General features: G+C 34.3%; 2 protein-coding genes across 2 annotated transcripts; both read left to right on the top strand.

Moving 5' to 3' along the window:
• Positions 1 to 2155: 2155 nt before the first annotated feature.
• Positions 2156 to 11042, top strand: LOC134275264 (uncharacterized). The gene is made up of 6 exons (XM_062757538.1): positions 2156 to 2384; positions 4070 to 4198; positions 5859 to 6024; positions 7487 to 7623; positions 7891 to 8007; positions 8460 to 11042. The coding sequence occupies exons 1-6, from the start codon at positions 2342 to 2344 to the stop codon at positions 8597 to 8599; spliced, it is 732 nt and encodes a 243-aa protein (XP_062613522.1). The 5' UTR covers positions 2156 to 2341; the 3' UTR covers positions 8600 to 11042.
• A 1161-nt stretch (positions 11043 to 12203) lies between these two features.
• Positions 12204 to 16004, top strand: LOC134275260 (uncharacterized). Its single transcript, XM_062757528.1, has 4 exons — positions 12204 to 12465; positions 14463 to 14650; positions 14857 to 14967; positions 15207 to 16004. The coding sequence occupies exons 1-4, from the start codon at positions 12299 to 12301 to the stop codon at positions 15767 to 15769; spliced, it is 1029 nt and encodes a 342-aa protein (XP_062613512.1). The 5' UTR covers positions 12204 to 12298; the 3' UTR covers positions 15770 to 16004.
• Positions 16005 to 19984: the final 3980 nt, after the last annotated feature.

Raw genomic sequence — 19984 nt, 5'->3', positions numbered from 1 at the left:
TATTATATAATTTTTGTTTATTGAAATCTACATGTTCATCTGTATATAAAACAGGCATTGGTTGCTGTAAATTTCACATGTTTCAGTTAATATATTTTTGGGATATTCACAAGTTTTACAGCTGCTTTAATGAAGCGTTTAATTTTACTCTAGTTTACTGAATCTTGGTCATTCATTTTTAATGCAGTGTCTCGAATAGCCCTTGTTTTCCAGCTTCCCACGATGAAATAATGCGATGAAAGGTTGTCACACAAACTGTTATCAATTCATTAAAGATTCAATAATGAGATAAAGTCAAGCTTTATGTCATATGACTACTATGTTGTATGCCATCGAGCTAATGACATTATTTATTGAATGTCCCTCGTATATATTTAAATATTCATTTTATTTGTATTCATAAATGTAAATATATTTTATGTGACTAAAAGGAAAATTAGAAACATGCACAGATACATATATTTTAAACAAACACAGCACGGCATCTTGCATTATCAGACATATATATATTTCTCAAGAACAGCTTGATTTGTTTACGTGTCCAAATAGATAAATTTCACATGATTGATGTGATGTTCGGTGTTTACGTCCAATTCGAGAATTTTCCCTCGTAGAGAAACGTCACCCAAATACATGTACAAGTAAAGGGATTAAAATTTAACTTTTACTGCACTCAATGACATCGAGCAGTGAGGGATCTATATCGTACCAACACCTGCCTTGACACAGGACCTCTATTTTTTAAGGTCTTATCCGAAGCATCCACAACTTCCATTCCAGCTTACCGAGGTTGTTGCTACCTATTTTAATCGATTAGTTCAGTCGCGACTGTAATGATAGATATAATTATATTTTTTTCATGTTCAGATATTTATATTTATCATGTATAATACACATACCTTACATGAACAGATAAATATAGATTCATGTATATAAATTATGACCGGACTGAATTGTAGGGTTGAGAGTTACAAATCCTGAGGAAAACAAATTATGATATAGGGACACCCAAGTGCATTTTTTGTTATAGTTTTAAGTTACTTGTATACGTGAACTGTAATATATAACATACTATGTGTTGACATATTTTTAAGCTGAGGAATATGAAGTGCGACTAATTAGCCTCCAAGAAACTGTCCCCACTAATCTGGTTACAATATCTTATTGTATACATGTATGTTACCCCCTTGGCAAATGTTTGGCATATAAAAATGTCCCTCGCCACTTAACTCGTGCCTTCGTACCATGAACCAGCTAATATATGCCAATATTCAACAATATCAGTTCAATAACCTTATAATGTTTCCCTCGATGTTTGAAACAGCTCAACATGTTCTATTTCTTGGGGCAAACGGCAAGTCTATTGATTGATCAGGCGTATAAAGAAACAGTATTATCTAATACACACTATATATGAGCTCTAAAATCTAAAACTACTGACCATATGCCCAATACATTACTTTTTTTTAAAAATGAAGTTTACATATTTACTTACATGTATATATTAAAAACAACAACAATGTACTTGATTATATTTAAAATGAAAGAAATTACTGCATTTGGTATTATTTTAAATCATTTTACCATATTTGTATTATTTGCTAATTTGATGTCAAACGTTATGAGGTTTTTTTAACTTGTTCAATTTTGTTTCAAAATTCAATTTACTTCTTATTGATGGTATTGTGGCAGAGTTAAATGTCTTAAAATTTATAAAATAAACAGCTATTTTAAGGATTATGATACTTCTGCAAAAAATAAAAAAGTGGACCAGAAAATAAAACAATTTCATAAAACTGCAGATGGCTTCTAAGTGAAAGAGTCAAACTTTTGTCCATCGAGAGTGAGGACAGTTTTACTAAACCGTTCCTTACTTGAACCTCTAGACAGCAGTTTGCCTGTTTTAACCACAAAAAAGCGTAAACCGTCACAGGAAATACATGCAGGTTGAAAAACAGATCATTTAAATGTGTTAATTTTACCCGAGATAGCAGTCTTGTATAAGTAGTAAAAATCGACATGTGTTAAAATACGGAAACAAAGAAATTATGTTACGGAAGAACTGTAAAAGAACTTTTTTTCACGAGAAACTATCGCCTTCATAAATCCCCTATTAACTACTTCAATTTTGAGCAGTTTTGTCTGTAGAGTTAACTTATTCCAGATGACGGAGGTGTTGGTCGAGTTATGGCCGCTGCTCTTTATAATTACAATAGATCATCAATATTAAATAATACGCATCATTTGTTGCTCACAATGCTGAGTAAGGCACAATGGTCTCAGAACGTTATTGTGTGTGATGGGTGAGGAAACTCAAATAGCTTAATCATAAAGTTTAGCTATGAACTTTCGAGAAGGAATTTTCACTGTGTTTTACTTATTAGGTAATGTATATTAGTTGCATGATTTCATATGGCTTCTGTATGTGAATTGGTTTTTCTCCTTTCGAAATTTTTGAATGTTCAAGTCTTCGGTTATATTAGAAGCAGTTGATATAACTTGTTTAGTTTTGATCTAGAACCTTCGTTGTCCATTGGTCAAAGATGTGTTTCTGTGAAAGGTACATTTTAAAACATTAAAAAACAAAACAAGACTTATTAAACCGTTAAATGGCTTATTTTTGTTATCGATCGTGTTATTTGTTTTTAAACGTTTCTACATTGTAGCTGATAACTGACCTAGATTCCGGTCCAGTTTTTTAAGATAAAACCATACAGATAAGAGATTATCGATTACGAGTGGGTTTCTACCAAAAACAGTCTTTTATTCTCAAATTCATCACGCAAAAATTGAATGAATAATCATTCTTACACATAATGCTGATAGTTCTATTAACAACCAATAGATTTAATATCCAGAAATCGAAAGCTCAGCTACTAGGGATCCAGGAGCTAGAATTGACATCGATACAAAAAATAGCCAAAATTCCAACAACGAAAGCAAAAATGAGCAATGTATAATTTTAATCCTAGATATACATGATATAGTTCAAAGTGTATTTCAAGTTATGTATAGGGGATACTTTTTTAGAAGAAAAAAATCAGCACTTTAAAGTCCTCTGCCATCTTTACCACAGTGAAATACATGGAGATAACGTTCAATTTTTAAGCTAAAAAATAATACAAATCAGGAGCAGAGCAAGCACGAACCTCCAAATCATCAGAGGTGGAATCGGGTGCAATGAAGGAGTGATAGGAATGAGGAAATAGGGGAAAATCCGTTGACAATTTAAATTGTGATAATAACCTAACTGTTAGGATAAAAAAGTTAGTCAGCATTTGGCGTAATGATAAATTGTATTTGCTGACAAGGTCATTGTATCCACCATAGAACGTGTTGTTATTCTTGTTTCATCAACGTGCACCGGGGTTGTCAATATCTTGCATCGCTTTAGAAATTGTTCTTACGTAGAGCATGATCTTGAGTATTGAATCAACTGAGAGATATAAACTCCGTATGTAGGTGATAAAGGTATAATGCTGCATAAGTAAGGTACGGTGACGATTGAAAAGTTAGTGTCAACCATATTTATCATAAGTTGTTTGATTCCCATTAACGTCTTATCTTAGTAAAATATCCGAATAGGCAACGTATATGTCAGACTCGCTGATATTTATTATGTCATGCTCAGGGACATACATTGTATCGATATAATTCCTTATTAGATCTGAAATGAAGGAGGGAATTAAAAAAAATTATCTTAATTGATGTGTTTAAGTTTGGATATTGTGAAATCACATATTTTCGTGGGGTCAAATTTTCGAGGTTTGAAGAAAAAATTCTGGTTTGTGGGTATTTGATTTCGTGGTTGGAAAATGTTTAGTAGATATGCATTGATTGGTGAATAAACATATATCATTATGCATATGAAATTTTCCATCTCGTGGTAGTCATAAATTCGTGGGTCTCTCCATACCTCGAAAGCAATGGAAAATTTAACCCCCACAAAATAAGTGATTTCGCAGTATCCGGTATAAAACATTAATGCATTGCATTGTGAAAAGTTGAAATTTTAACAAAAAGAAATTATAATGAAGCAGATTATTTATTACATTTATCTATTTTTAAGGTATTATATCATTGTCAATCGTTATCGGGGATCATGATATTTCTAAAAGGGAGACACATTCGCAAAATACCACTCTATACGACTCCATTTATGGTTACAACGAATATAAAAGATTGTACCCAACGAAAGGTTTGTATAAAAGCTGGTAGTAAGTATAATCTATAGAGGAAACTGTCTAAGAAATAATTTTTAAAAGCGGCAATTTTGAATAACTTTGTGTTTATTATCAACAAAACGTAATTAACTTTTTCTGCTTCATTTTTCAACGTCAATGTTACTTTAAAAATATTGCACATGCCTCAAAAATGCATCTGTGAACTTTAACAGTATCAAGGAATAATTAAAGCATAACTATGTTTATAAAACGACATCTAATTTTAAAAAACTTAAGATACAAAATATAATTACTGTAAAATCATATATTTTCGTGGGGTCAAATTTTCGTGGTTTGAGTAAAAACTCTTGGTTCATGGGGACTTTAATTCGTGGATGAAGAATTGATTAATTTTGTATGTAACATTTGATATTTCGTGGTAAACATGAATTCGTGGGTCTCTTCATACCTCAATTCGTGGGTCTCTTCATACCTCGAAAACAACGAAAATTAACCCCCCACGATATTTGTGATTTCATAGTAATAAACAACAACCGTTATCTGAGTTTTAGTGTAATAAAAGTCTCCTTGCTTGTATCATGAAAAACACAAAGCTATCATGATCAACATCACGTAAATATTGTATTTATCAATTAATATGCTTCAGATAATATAGACACATGGATGTACAAAAACAAAATAATTCATAGTGCTTTAAATTTACTGTAAGTTCAAATTAAGACGCAAGAGCATGTCCAATGTTAATAGAAGACAAGCTACCGGCAAATTAATTAATGTTGCAGGACTCTAGAGTTTCATTAAAATACAATTTGCAAATTTTGTGTTCGTAATAATGATTTTGATTGGAAAATGCAACCTATCCTTTGGTCATATAATGTACTTAGGATATTGGCTTATATGCTACAAACTATTGGTTATATATAGTTCTGAGCTAATCTGACTTCAGATGATTCCGTTTTCCGAGGGGTGATTTTACTGCTAGACATGCACCTGTTCCCACCTCTAATGTTTCCACGGGTCCGTATTGTGTCCTTGTTCAATTTTCCTCTTAAGGTTTTAGCTTAAGCACAGTAAATGTTCATTTTCTTCTCTTTGTTATACATGTAATTAAAATACCTAGTATGATATTTTTAGGGACATCGAAATTTTTTTTACAATGAGATCAGATCCATTTCTTTAAAAATAAGTTCAATTAATGTTAACTTCGCTAGCAGACTTTATGACAAATGTGATGATTTCATCTCTAACGTCAACTTCTCTTACATATGAAATAGTAAACAATTGTCACCTATATATTAAGTTTATGTCTCTTAAATGATTCGATACGCAAGAGCATGCTCTACATAAGAAAAATTTCCAAAACGAGGTAAGCTATTGAGAAAAAAGTTGATGACACAAGGTTATCAACAGTCTCTTAAAGTCAAAATTGAGCAAAGTCTATAGTTGATACAGTCGAATGTTAGTTGTTTTTAAACAAGTTGTTAGACGATTATTTTACACTGCATTGTCTACAGATTCTTCCGATTGTCCGATTATGTCAAAGGTCACACTGCGAGTTTGACTAGTTGCTATTGGTTATACGTATTCCATTTAAGATGTTTTGCACTGCTCGCCATTTGTCTTGATTCAGTGTACAAGGAATTTCAAAATAAGTTTGCTTTCCTTTGCTTGCAGCACCAACATTATGCTATGATAGCATTGGTATCAACGTAAATGGGTCAGTATTCAATAACTTTACGTGTCCACTTCCTGACCAGGACAGAGGATTGATCGTCTGCTGTAACAACACATGCTGTAGACCAAAGATTGTCAAGAAAAATAAGAGCAGTGACAGCACCGTGTATGTAGAATATTTTAAGCTAATAGAACTTTTTGGTAAATTTCAATAGACCAGATGTTTTGAAAGTCTATATGTTGTATATATATAGTATATGTTCGTCAATGTAAACTTATATAATCCAGATGACCTTGTTTTGACAGTACTGTGGCGGTGGTTGTTATTGTTAAATGGTATGAATCCTGATGACCTTGTTTTACAGTACTGTGGCGGTGGTTGTTATTGTTAACTGTTATAAATCCTGATGACCTTGTTTTACAGTTTACTGTGATTTTTTCGCGGATTACACGGTTGTCATTGTTAACCGTTATAAATCCTTTCACGGCGTTGTTAGAGCGTTGTCAGCCAGATGACCTTGTTTTACAGTACTGATCTTGTTCTGTGTTTCACTTAATGAAAACTGGTGTTTATTTATTTTTTTTTTACATTGTTTGAACCAATGAAATTAAAAAAAAAGGAGTAATCATAAAACTATTAATAATTAACTTTAAATATAGAACATTTTTAATGACATTTCTTGTTTTCATGTTGTTGTGTTACATTTCTTCTGAATATATATCAATGATGGTTGTCATTGTTACCGCGCCGTTATAAAGAGATCTCCGTGGGAACGCAGTAGAACGCCGTAAGATCCTTGTTTTACATCTTCATATTGTGAAAATTTTACAGATATTTGTAATTTTCCTGGTTCCACAGCGATTTTAAAAATTTAACAACGTCATTGTTAACAGTTATAAATCCTGATGACCTTGTTTTACAGTACTGTAGCGGTGGTTGTCATTGTTAACTGTTATAAATCCTGATGACCTTGTTTTACAGTACTGTAGCGGTGGTTGTCATTGTTAACCGTTATAAATCCTGATGACCTTGTTTTACAGTACTGAGGCGATGATGGTCATTGTTTACTGTTATAACTCCTAATTAACTTGTTTTGACAGTACTGATTCGATGGTTGTCATTGTTACCGTTATAAATCCTGACGACCTTGTTTTACAGTACTGTACCGGTGGTTGTCATTGTTAACCGTTATAAATCCTGATGATCTTGTTTTACAGTACTGAGGCGATGATGGTCATTGTTTACCGTTGTAACTCTTAATTAACTTGTTTTGACAGTACTGTATTGATGGTTGTCGACTTACCGTTATAAATCCTGATGACCTTGTTTTACAGTTGTGTGGCGGTGGTTGTCATAGTTACCGTTATAAATCCTGATGAACTTGTTTTGACAGTACTGTATCGATGGTTGTCATTGTTACCTTTATAAATCCTTATAACCTTCTTTTGACAGTACTGTATCGGTGGTTGTCATTGGTTCCGTTATAAATCCTAATGACCTTGTTTTGACAGTACTGTGGCGGTGGTTGTCATAGTTACCGTTATAAATCCTGATGACCTTGTATAACAGTACTGTGGCGGTGGTTGTCATTTTTACTGTTATAGATTCTACTGATCTTGTTTTACAGTACGGTGGCGGTGGTTGTCATTGCGGTGTGCGCTGTGGTGATTTCTCTCTGTGCGGTTCTCTACTACTGCTACCTCCAGAGGAGGCCAGGGATACGAAACGGAAAACTGGTCTGGATCAAACGGAAAAAGAAAAAGGGTATATCTACATACTCAGTAGTTAATTCACACCCAACATCTGAACATAATTTCGAAATTAATCCATTCCTCCCGCAAAAAAATCAGAATCCTGGCCTATAACCCACAACCCTCCCACAAAAAAATCCTGATCCTTGCATGCAATCACATTAGTCATTATAAAGGTACCCCTACTGATTTAATAGCTACTTTGCCCACAAGCTTGTGGGCTGTGTAGTATGTTTAAATATGTTCTGTTAAATCTAAGTTCTGTTTGATTTCTTATTAGTAGTGAATGAGGAGGGAGGAGCGTCCTCAGAAACTGGAAATGCTGATGACGAGGTGGAGGAAGTGCTTGCCGTGGTGTGTTCTACAGACAAAAATGGCCACGTGATGCACCATTCCCGTAAGTTGGTTTTCTTCCTTGCAGGGAGAGGAGGGTCATTATATCTTGATTCCTTGCGTGCACGCTTAGGCGTCGCCGGTAAAACTCAGTTTATGACATTCAAATCAGCATTAATGGGCTCAAATACCAAATTGGAAGATAAATTTTCCCCAATTAAAGATATAAATTATCTTCATATACATGTATTTCGTGGAGTAAAATTGAAATTTTATTTTTCATCTGCTTTTGAATGAACCTTTCTAATTAGATAGAATAAATTGATAATTTTGCTAGTTGTTTCACTTCATGTGCAAATTAAACACTAGCATCTACTCAGGTATAACTATATTAGGAACTATATCAATTGGAATTTTTAATATTATTTTAGTTACATGTATACAATTTGAAATTCCTTAAATGGTACAACATGAAATCACATAAATTGAAACTATCATGACATATTGTTTTATTAGATGATACACCACATGACACGACAAATGAAGAGAAGAAGGTTTTTCTACTCCCCGAGGAACTAGTGGAAAAGATAGAAATGGACATACATGAGGGATCCTGTCCCAGAAGTCGCAGGGGAAGCCATAGCTGGTTATCTTGAGAACGAGGCTACAGGGAAACAGGATTGTGATAGGAAAATTGTTGATTGGGATCAAAAATGCAGAAAGACAGCTAGAATACATGTATGAAGCATTTTCTTTCCTGTGACCTTGCACACTACAATTAAACTAGTACAATGGTCATTTTGAATTTCTTGCAGCAGAGAAGGAAAAATGGACTTTTTTTCAACTAAAAACTGAGTAACAGAATTGACATTTCTATTACTTGTAAATGCATGCCGATTATTTTTCAGAGATACGAGGACTGTTCAATAAATGATATCCTCGGTGCTCGGAAAGAGGCAAAAGACGCTTTTCAATGATTTAGTCTAAATGATTTAATCTAATATTCTCTTACAATTAAAACAGATGTCCATAATTTTTTTTATCCAATTTCTGATTGTTTTTAGAACTCATTTTTGGTTTGACCCTTAGTATACTGGAAAATGACAGATCTTATGATTTCCTGGACTCGTTTCTTCCTTCTGAAAGGCGTTTGGAAAATGAAACATGTCAAAAGGCGAAAGATCTGGCGAATATTGTTAATGTGAAAAAAAATTAACTTTCTGTTTATCCCAAAAACTCCTTTACTCTTCAGGGCGTGGGGGTTTGGTCGCTGTCATGAAGAAATTTAATGTAGTGGATTCCTGATTCTGGTTCCTTCCTCTCATTAACCTTTCTATTTTTTTTGCAAAAACTTTGCTTTCTAGACTCTTCCAGAAATTAAACTGCCTCCCCGAATACGAATTGGAACTACAAGACCACTATTATTTAAGAAAATTGCATATAAATCTGTCTTTGTGCTTTTGCAATTCTTTGCTCCTCTCAGACCTTTGCTGTTTTTGTCAAGTATACCTTATAGTAAACGTTGTTTCGAGGGTTTTAAGCAATTGATTCAAGTTTCATTATCTGTTTGAATTTCAAACAGACGTGGATAACTACAATTACTGATATTTTAAAATAATTGTTTAGATATTCTTATACGCTGTCGTTTTCACTTATTTTTCAAAACATAGGGTTACCTTTGAGTACTAAGCTTTTTTACTATCAAACGTTTATTTAAAACAGTGTGACATACTCCCGAAATGAAGTCTATCAAATTTGCTATGTGTTTTAAAGTCAATCATACTTCATTAGTGGTTATTTGTTGAAATTCAAACAGAACATTATTGATATAATTTTTGTTGGCAAGGACGGTACCCATATTTGATGCCCATTATATAATTTTTTATCATTGAAATCCACCTGCTCATTTGTCTATAAAACAGACAGTGGTTGCCGTAAATTTTACATATTTCAGTGAATATTTCTTTGAGATTCTTAACGAGTTTTACAATAGCTCAATGAAGCGTTTAATTTCACGCTAGTTAACTGATTCTTTACCATTCATTTTTAATGCAGTGTCTCGAATAGCCCTTGTTTTCCAGCTTCTCACAATGAAACTATGTGATGAAAAGTGGTCATATAAATTGCTATTAATTCATTAAAGATTCAATAATGCGAAAAAGTCCAGCTTAAGGTCATATGATATCTGTATTGTATGTCGTACAGTTCAGGACATTATTTATTGAACAGCCCTCGTATGTACAAATTAACCAAATGTTCAACTTACGTTACTCTTTACATCATTCTTACTAAGATTGAGCTACACTGTATTCTGATGAGTTAACCCTAATCTGTCTGTTGTCCGTAAACAAAACACGTTGAATATTATATAGCTTTCATTTTTCTCTAGAGTTAGCAAGCTAAGTTAAAATGAAATCATGAGATTAGACATCTCTTTCTGAGAGAATTTGCTTGAATAGATGATTTTTATAAGGGATTTTTTATTTGGAGAAGATGGCCTGAATGGCTGAGATGAATTTTTATTGGAATCGAGTGGTAGGATTTTGGAGAAAAAATTCTTTAAAAGATTTAATACCCGGTATAAGATACCCTTTTCTCCAAAACGGCAAAAGGCTCTGTTAATTAAATTTATCGTACAAGTTTTACTATATATATATACACAGGAGAATCAGTTTGTTCAAATTGCAATTCTTTGAGCAAAATGACAGCATTAGGGGTTCAAGGGGATATATATGTAAATTATTTAAAATATATAATTATGTAAATTTCCACAAAAATTTAGAAAGTAGCAAATAAACTGAGTACTAATGAAACCAGATAATAAGTAACTGTTGTAAATTGTTAATATGCAATCAATGTCTTTATACAACGAAAACGCATTTTGAAAGAAGGGGGTGGAGTATCTTCGGGTGTTTAGAACAGTATTGATGTATTTACGTACCTTATGTTATATTTGTGATATTTCTTTTATATTTGCAGCAAGTTGACAATGAAAATATGGTACCATATCAATTCTTTGCAAAATGTTTCTTCAATCTTGAGCGTCATGTAAACTTAAGCAATATTTGGATATCATTTACAATAAATTTTCTAAATATCCTCGTTGTGTTCATCAAAATGCTGAGATTGATGTCACCAAGAACAAAAATTTAGACCAAACCACATGACTTATTAAGAACTACAAATGTCTATTGGTATATCTCATCTGTTAGCAATGACGGCGTCTTGTGGTATAGGTATATCAAGGACACCTTGCACATACATGTACATGTATATACAATTCCGCTTTTTTATATGTTAAAAAGTACTCAGCATATTACTCTATGTAAACCTATAATTTCATTGTCTCAGAAATTACAGGAAACATTTCATCATGCTCAAATAACCATTGATTCAATACAAATAGAAGCAGAGCAAACAAAGACCTATACCATTATAGACGCTGGATCAGGTGCCATATGGAAGGGATGTATACAGTGGCCTACTGAGAGTTGCTGTATATACAGAGGAGGTATACCCTACCATACTGTAGAAATACCGTTACAGTAGATAACTTTGAAAATGCTGTAGGTTACAGAGAAAGACAGGGGATTTTCATACGGACAGATGGGTATTTCGAAAGCCAGTAGACTTAAAGGTCTAAGTTCTTCCTGTGCTCTGCCTGATCGGGGAATCGGGAAAATCCGTAAGCAATTCATTGTGTATATAATTGTTTAACAATTATTATGAAAAACGTTAGTCAGCATTCGACAAATGATGGATTGTTTTACTGACAAGGTCATTGTACCGCCAACAGAACAGAACAGAAATGATGACTCTATACGAGACTTTTGATGGCCTTGTTTCATCAATGTGTTTGTCAATGAATTGCATAGTTTTTGAAATTGTCTAAATTATTTTGTATTTGTCAATTTTCTAAAGTTTTTTGACAATTATTTATTTATAATTTAATAATAAAAAAAAAACAGTTTACAGTAGGTACCGCTAAACATGGTAAATTAAGATATGAATGCAAGTTGTCAAACTTTACTAATACTACAATGACTACAATAAGACAATGATGGTAAAATAAAAATAATGTTAAATTAATTTTTAATTACATGATAACAAATTAGTTTTTATAGCGTATGTAAGGATTTCGATTTATTCGTTCAACATATCTGTCTTTAAAATAATTTTTTTGCTTCCTTTAATGTTTATTGTTTGAACCTCAGAGAACGTGACTTGCATCACGCGACAAGGTTAACACGATCCAAGGTGAAAAGTACATAACTTGTGTGTGGATTTAAAGATCCTAACGAACCCCCGTAATAAACACTTTGCTGTAGGTCGATGACCGCTGTAAATTCTGGATAATGGCATCCACTACCGGGGCTCGGGATCTGGAGCAGATAGTACGGGACGGACTCAGTACATTAGTGCTGGGGTTCGGATACAAGGTGGGGATCGTTGACCACTTCATTAAAATCAAGCAACCATGTACTGCAGAGGAACTCAGTCAGCAAGCCGGGATGAAGATAAGGTGAGACGTTAATGACTCTATATATAAATTCAATTCAATTTTTTATCGGCCCTAGGCTAAAGAACATTATACAGGAATTTGTTGTTATATATAGGCAATATAGCCATCCATATACATGTATATTGATACCGGTATATTACAAAATATTAACTTGTAGCATGCTTCTTTCTCACACTAAAACAGTTTCCGATATATTTAGACAGATCTGTTTTGATTTTAAAAATACTTTGATTTTATTTACTTTTGAAGAAATAAAGCAAACTTAATTCAAATTTTTTAAACTAAATAATTAAGTATCCCAACAACAGCGACTTGTTGCACGAAAGGTAAATATACAATAGAGTGAAAGGGCTCGATTCTCCTTTTTAGTTATCCCTTGGGCATGTTGGGGATCCGGGTTAGAATAGGTCCTCAGTACCCCCATGCTTGTCGTAAAAGGCGACTAAATGGGGCGGTCCTTCGGATGAGACCGTCAGACCGTACAAACCGAGGCCCCGTATCACAGCAGGTGTGGCACGATAAAGATCCCTCCCTGCTCAAAGGCCGTAAGTGCCGAGCATAGGCCTAAGATTTGCAGCCCTTCACCGGCAATGGTGACGTCTCCATATCAGTGAAATATTCTGGAGAGGGACGTTAAACAGTATACAATCAATCAATCTCCTTTTAGTTAATTTGAAAACTTCAGTTACAAAGATTTTTGTCGCCTGCTTTCGCGAAAGAGAGAATGTATTAAATCTAATTTGTCTGTCAGTCTGTCCGTCTATCACAACAACTTTTACCTTGGTCTTTTGAATGAGAAGAGATAGATTTTTCATATTTTACATGTACATTATTAAAGACGATGAAGACAAATATAACGTCTTAAAATCAATTATTTTTGATTTGGCGATTTTGGCCACGACCTACATAATACAATATAATTATACTTTATTAATCGTTATAACATAACTCCTTATAAACCTAATAATCCTTTTCCTTATAAACCATGTAAACCTTATATCCTTATCCTTAAAAACATATATCCTTATCCTGATAAACTTTGTATCCTTATCCTTATAAACATTGTATCTTTGTCCTTACAAAGTCCTGAAGATTTGAATACTGACAACATTCAAGCTGGTACTGGGTTAGCAGATACTCAGCAGAAGTTGTACAAATACCTGTGACAAGATCTTTCTAAATACGTACTATGATTTTTCACTGTGATCTAGACATTGAAGTTTGATCTAATTTTCAAAAATGTTATCTTTTTCCTTATAATTTTTGATTGAGAGGCAGATAGGGCTTTTATATTTGACATGTCTATTACCTGTAATAATATACATGTACTCAGTACTAGTATTTCCTAGCATGCTATGATTGTTGACCCCTTGGCCTTCATGTTAAACATAATTTTCAAAAATTTTAACTTTGATGATCACTTTTGAATGACATATAAAGCATTCATATTTTACACAATATGCCATAAATAATGGTATTGTCATTAATCTACACAGGAGGCGGGGACCACAATTCTCTGAATTTCCTTGTTACTTGTAATTTTCACACATTCTACGCTACCTTCCATGTTTACAATAATTGATAAAATATAGGTACCGTAATCGCACTGTGAGACGTAAAAAACATCAAAGCAGTCCAATATCTCAATATTTTTTTCAGACTGCTCAGAAAAAATACAATGGAAATGTATTGTGGGTATAGAAAGGAATGTCTCGTCATCAGGCCTGTCAAATACCTCAATCTCAGTATCTTACATATTATCGTAAACATGAAAGCCAGAACAAGATATTTCTAAATCAAAAAAGTAAAAGTATAACTAAACATTTATTGGCCGTGTTCTCGGGAACATTTCGCTTTGTCGATCCCTCGAACTGAACTGATTGTCTTGGTCTTACGACCTCTGGCAAATAGTTTAGTTCCTTGGGTCTGACAAAACGCATGTTGCCCTCAAACCCAGTCAATGTGCGATTTATTTACATGTAAGCTCTAAATAACAGGTATATACAAGAGTGGCTGGGATGCATGGCAGCCTCGGGGATCGTACAAGTCCATGACGACGGACGGTATTCTCTTCCTTATGAGGAGAAAGTACTGAGGGAACAGGGCCATATTGCCAATGCCCTGCCGATACTGTGTGAAGCAGTGCCTCTTCTTGAGAAAGCAGTTACTGAAGATGGACCCAGAGGTTTAAAAATAAATTGATATACAATTTCATTGAAACTGATCAGTCGATTACAATGAGGATTTAGAGAACGAAAAGTTATATTTTAATGACGGTGCACAAAAAACTGAATTTACTCTTGTCATTTCATTGAAAAAAAATAAGTAATTTTAAAGTTTAGAATCGAAACAAGTAGAAGATAAATATGTTTATTAATAAACATTCTTCAGGTTACCCGTATACTGCACCATTCCTGAAATTCGTGGATGGATTTCGCACACCAGAGGCTGTTCAAATCTGGATTCAAAATTCACTCCGCCCGGTGCTCGAAATGAAACCAGGTATTGTACTTCTTACAAACCTACATGTATCTGAAAGATTATCTTTAGTTTTATTTATAAGAAATAACTGAGTCCTTTCTTTGGAACCATGTCATGCAGGGTTTTTTTTTTTTTTTTTTGCATAATACATGTATCTCTAAATGCAAAAATACGTTGCACAGAACGTATATAATTTTGTTTGAATATTCGTAAAAAATATAAAATACATGTACTATAAATTTTTGGTTCTGTTTTTACAGGTAACGAGTTTACTTTACTAGACTTGGGCTGTGGATACGGGGCCCACGCTAGGAGGATAGCTCATCTGTATCCCCAGAGTAACGTGTACGGGGTGGACATGGATCAGAAATCCATAGACCGGGCTAACTCAGAGTTAAACAAGGAGGGAATTAAGAACGCTCAGTTCGTGTGTACTGTAGGAGGACAACTGCCGAGTGACTGGACAGAAAAGTTTGATTTCGTCATCATAAATGACGTTCTTCATGACGCACCAGGAGTGGATGAACTTCTGACGGAAGTGAAGCGAGTCCTCCGGTCAGATGGTTTCGCCGCTGCGTTTGATCCGGCTATATCCTCTTATCATAAAAACCAGGCAAATGACAAAAAATCACAGTTAATGTTACCATTTAGTCTTTTTTCATGTCTTCCCATGAGCCTTTCGGGCCCTACCGGCGAGGGACACGGGGTGGGATGGGGCTATGAGCTCCGGAAGGAGAAGATAGAACAACATGGATTCCGTGTGGTCAGAGTCGGTGACTGTGACGTCAACACGATACAGGACAGGATCGTTTTCCAGAAGTAACGTTTTATGTACAAATTGACATCAAATACAATTCTTGTACCAGACTTTTGAAATATCCAATCTAAAGAGGCTTTGAATGCCAAACTTGATCGTATGGCTATATACTGAACTTTTTATTTATGTATATACTCTCAATATTTTTTTATATAATAATTTCAAATTTTTAATGATTTAATCTTAATATATGATAAATTCCAGAAATAATCAATTTACCAAATTAATATTCATTGTATAGAATTATCCAGTATATTTTTTCTATCAAGATAATTGAAAGAGTAGTCTCTCTTTTCTACATATATTATATTTTTTTAGCTCACCTGAGCCGAAGGCTCAAGTGAGCTTTTCTGATCACATTTTGTCCGTCGTCCGTCCGTCTGTCCGTCCGTCTGTAAACTTTTCACATTTTCGACTTCTTCTCAAGAACCAATGGGCCAATTTTAACCAAACTTTGTAAAAAGCATCCTTGGGTGAAGGGAAGTTTAAATTTTTAAAATGAAGGGCCAAGTTTCCTTACAAGGGGAGATAATCAAGAAAAGACAAAAATAGGGTGGGGTCACTAAAAAATCTTCTTCTCAAGAACCACTGGGCCAGGAAAGCTGAAACTTATAAATACGGAAGCATCCTTGGGTAGTGTAGATATAAAATTGTTAAAATCATGACCCCCGGGGGTAGGGCGGGACCACAATAGGGAATCCAAATTTTACATAGAAATATATAGAACAAATCTTTAAAAATCTTCTTCTCAAGAACCACTGGGCCAGGAAAGCTGAAACTTACGTGGGAGCATCCTTGGGTAGTGTAGATATTAAATTGTTAAAATCATGACCCCTGGGGTTAGGGTGGGGCCACAATAGGGAATCCAAGTTTTACATAGAAATATATAGAACAAATCTTTAAAAATCTTCTTCTCAAGAACCACTGGGCCAGGAAAGCTGAAACTTATGTGGGAGCATCCTTGGGTAGTGTAAATATTAAATTGTTAAAATCATGACCCCCGGGGGTAGGGTGGGGCCACAATAGGGAATCCAAGTTTTACATAGAAATATATAGAACAAATCTTTAAAAATCTTCTTCTCAAGAACCACTGGGCCAGGAAAGCTGAAACTTATGTGGGAGCATCCTTGGGTAGTGTAAATATTAAAAATTGTTTTAAAATCATGACCTTATGTGGGAGCCCCTGGGGGTAGGGTGGGGCCACAATAGGGAATCCAAGTTTTACATAGAAATATATAGAACAAATCTTTAAAAATCTTCTTCTCAAGAACCACTGGGCCAGGAAAGCTGAAACTTATGTGGGAGCATCCTTGGGTAGTGTAAATATTAAATTGTTAAAATTGTGACCCCCAGGGGTAGGGTGGGGCCACAATAGGGAATCCAAGTTTTACATAGAAATATATAGAACAAATCTTTAAAAATCTTCTTCTCAAGAACCACTGGGCCAGGAAAGCTGAAACTTATGTGGAAGCATTCTTGGGTAGTGTAAATATTAAATTGTTAAAATCATGACCCCCGGGGGTAGGGCGGGGCCACAATAGGGAATCCAAAGTTTTACATAGAAATATATAGAACAAATCAAGAACCACTGGGCCAGGAAAGCTGAAACTTATGTGGAAGCATCCTTGGGTAGTGTAGATTCTAAAGTTTTAAAATAAAAAAGGGAAGGGGGTTGTTGGGCATGATAGGTATAGCAAGAGGGGGAATCTGGTAAAGATCTGCATCACCCAAGTTACTCAGGTGAGCGATGTGGCCCATGGGCCTCTTGTTATATTTATCCAGTTCTTGTATTTGGTAAGCAAAAAGGTCGTTCTATACCGTATGGATTTTCAATATGAAATTCCCTAATCGTAGATTTTCAAATATATATCCCCGAGGGTCCTGATAACAATTCAGAATCTACACTACCCCCATTATGCTTCCACGAAAGTTTTAGCTTTCCTAGCCCAGTGGTTCTTGTGAAGAAAATTTCTTTTTTGAAATTCCTATATATTTGTAAAACTTGGATTCCCTATTGTTACACCGCCCTACCCCAGGTGTTCATGGTCTGATCGATGTAGAATCGGCACTCACAAGGATTTTTCCATATTCTGCTTTTCTGCCCAATTGGTTCTTGAGAAGATTTATTTTTAAAGATCCTATATATTTGAATGAATAACTTGGATTCCTTATTCTGGCCCCGCCTTATTCACACTACCCAAGGATGCTTCCATGCAAGTTTCAGCTTTTCTTGCCCTTTGGTTTTTTAGAATGAGATATTTTTAATAACACACCCTCTTTTTGTTTTTCTTGAATACCTCCCTTTATGAGGGGACTAAGCACTTTGTTTTTTTTTAAACTCTACTGGTCAGAGACCAGAAGAGCTTATGCGATGTTAATGTGCCCGTCGTCCGTCCGTGCAGCTGTCTTTCTGTCTGTAAACAATTTTTCAAAATGCTACTCCTCCTACAGCTTTGGTCTGATTTCAATATAACTTAGCACACAAGTAGACTGACAATACATGTCATATATATAATTCTCTATCAGGCAATACATCCATGAGTGTGTAGAAAACACAGGCATGTTTGGAGTATTTATATACCAAACTTAAAATTTATCCACCCCACATCGATTTTTATCAATTGATTGGAAATAAAGTAATTGTTATATTTATAATATACTGAATGAATAGAATTAATGTACAAAAAATTCTTAAATGGTATAAAGCATCAATATACACTGGACAAAATTGCTAACGCACCACACAATGAAAGTAATATTTTACTTTTCAAAACTTGTTTATGATACATTTGATATATTATTATGATACATAATCAAAAAATAAAACATTGAAATGTCTCAATTGATAATAAACTACAATGTTTACTGAAGCGTGACCATTTCATAGAAAACGTGGAAATGTTATCCATACTAATTTGAAGGAAAAATTCTAATTTTTCCTTTGCATTTTTGTTCTTTATGCTTGTAATAATTAGAAAATTAGAAAAAAAATTATACCGTATGCGGCATTTGATCCAAGAAGAGCGTGAAAAAACAGACAGTATGGTGTCTGAAGGGGGTTCCTTTGGGAAGATTTGAAAATAATAATAACGATGAAATCAATATTTATTCTTCTAGTGAAAGAATGTTGCAAATAGATTAGTAAACATAAAAATGTTCCCTCTAGATAGCCAATCCATTTAGTAAACACTACACCACATTTTCAATGTCGTTCCACAAATTTGGGGCAACAGGAAGTTGGGTAGACTGGGCATGGACACCAATGCATTGGATGACTAGCAGGCGATATAATAGTCAATTGTTGCATATTATTTAATTATTTTTTATTGTAAGATTGTCTCTATTGTAAACACAGGGACAATCATCAGTAATTAGCAACGCGTATATCTAGGCAAAAAAGGGGCACGCAATGCATGTCGGGAAATTGGGTTTCAGGCAAGAAGGTCAATTTGGGGTTTGTTCTGACACCATGACTTTTGCCAATTCCATTGTATTGGAAAATATGGCGTATTATATATACTGATATCAATTAGGCAAATGTTCAATTCATAAAGAAGAATTTTAAGTGGTGCGTTAGCAATTTTGTCTAGTGTATTACATAGTTACATAGATGTAACAAGCTGTCTGAGAATACTACATGTTATACATGCATTCTCTCCCTATCTTCTGAATGTGTTATTTTTAAGCTGTCGAGTTTCAGAAGATAGATTGAAGCAATAAAATTTAAATACAGCTGAGTTTGATCTTTGATGCTCTTTCAAGAAATATATTGTAAATTTAATGGTAAATGTACCTGAACACATAGGCGTCGGAAACGGAGGGTTGCTAGGGGGGCCAAGCCCCCCCCCCCCCCCATTTTTTGGCAAAGATAGACATTATATAGGCATGAAAGTTCCTATTTCTCTAGTTCTATATTCTTGCGTACCTCTAAAACATTTGATGAAATTGAGCAATGAACATGATTTTTAATATGTAAAAAATATAGTATTTCAATGTTGTTCTCGGATAATTTATCTTTAGCTTTTTTGTGTACGTACTGGAAGTCGTTATTTGGCAACATAGGGTACAAAAGTGGCGTCGTATAGACAGTGCCTGCTGTCCGATCCTGATCACTAGGAAACATAACTCTGTACACCTTGCAGTATGAGCGAGTAGTCGATCGTACATGTAGATTTGTAACAAGCGGCCGATACCAATATAAAGAGTATGGAATGTGACTTG

The sequence above is a fragment of the Saccostrea cucullata genome, unplaced genomic scaffold, assembly GCF_032062105.1.
Source record: "Saccostrea cucullata isolate Sc308-1 unplaced genomic scaffold, CSIRO_AGI_Scuc_v1 ctg2667, whole genome shotgun sequence".
Taxonomy (NCBI): Eukaryota; Metazoa; Mollusca; class Bivalvia; order Ostreida; family Ostreidae; genus Saccostrea; species Saccostrea cuccullata.
Note: the sequence above shows the minus strand (reverse complement) of the source record. Positions and strands in the feature narration are given on the sequence as shown.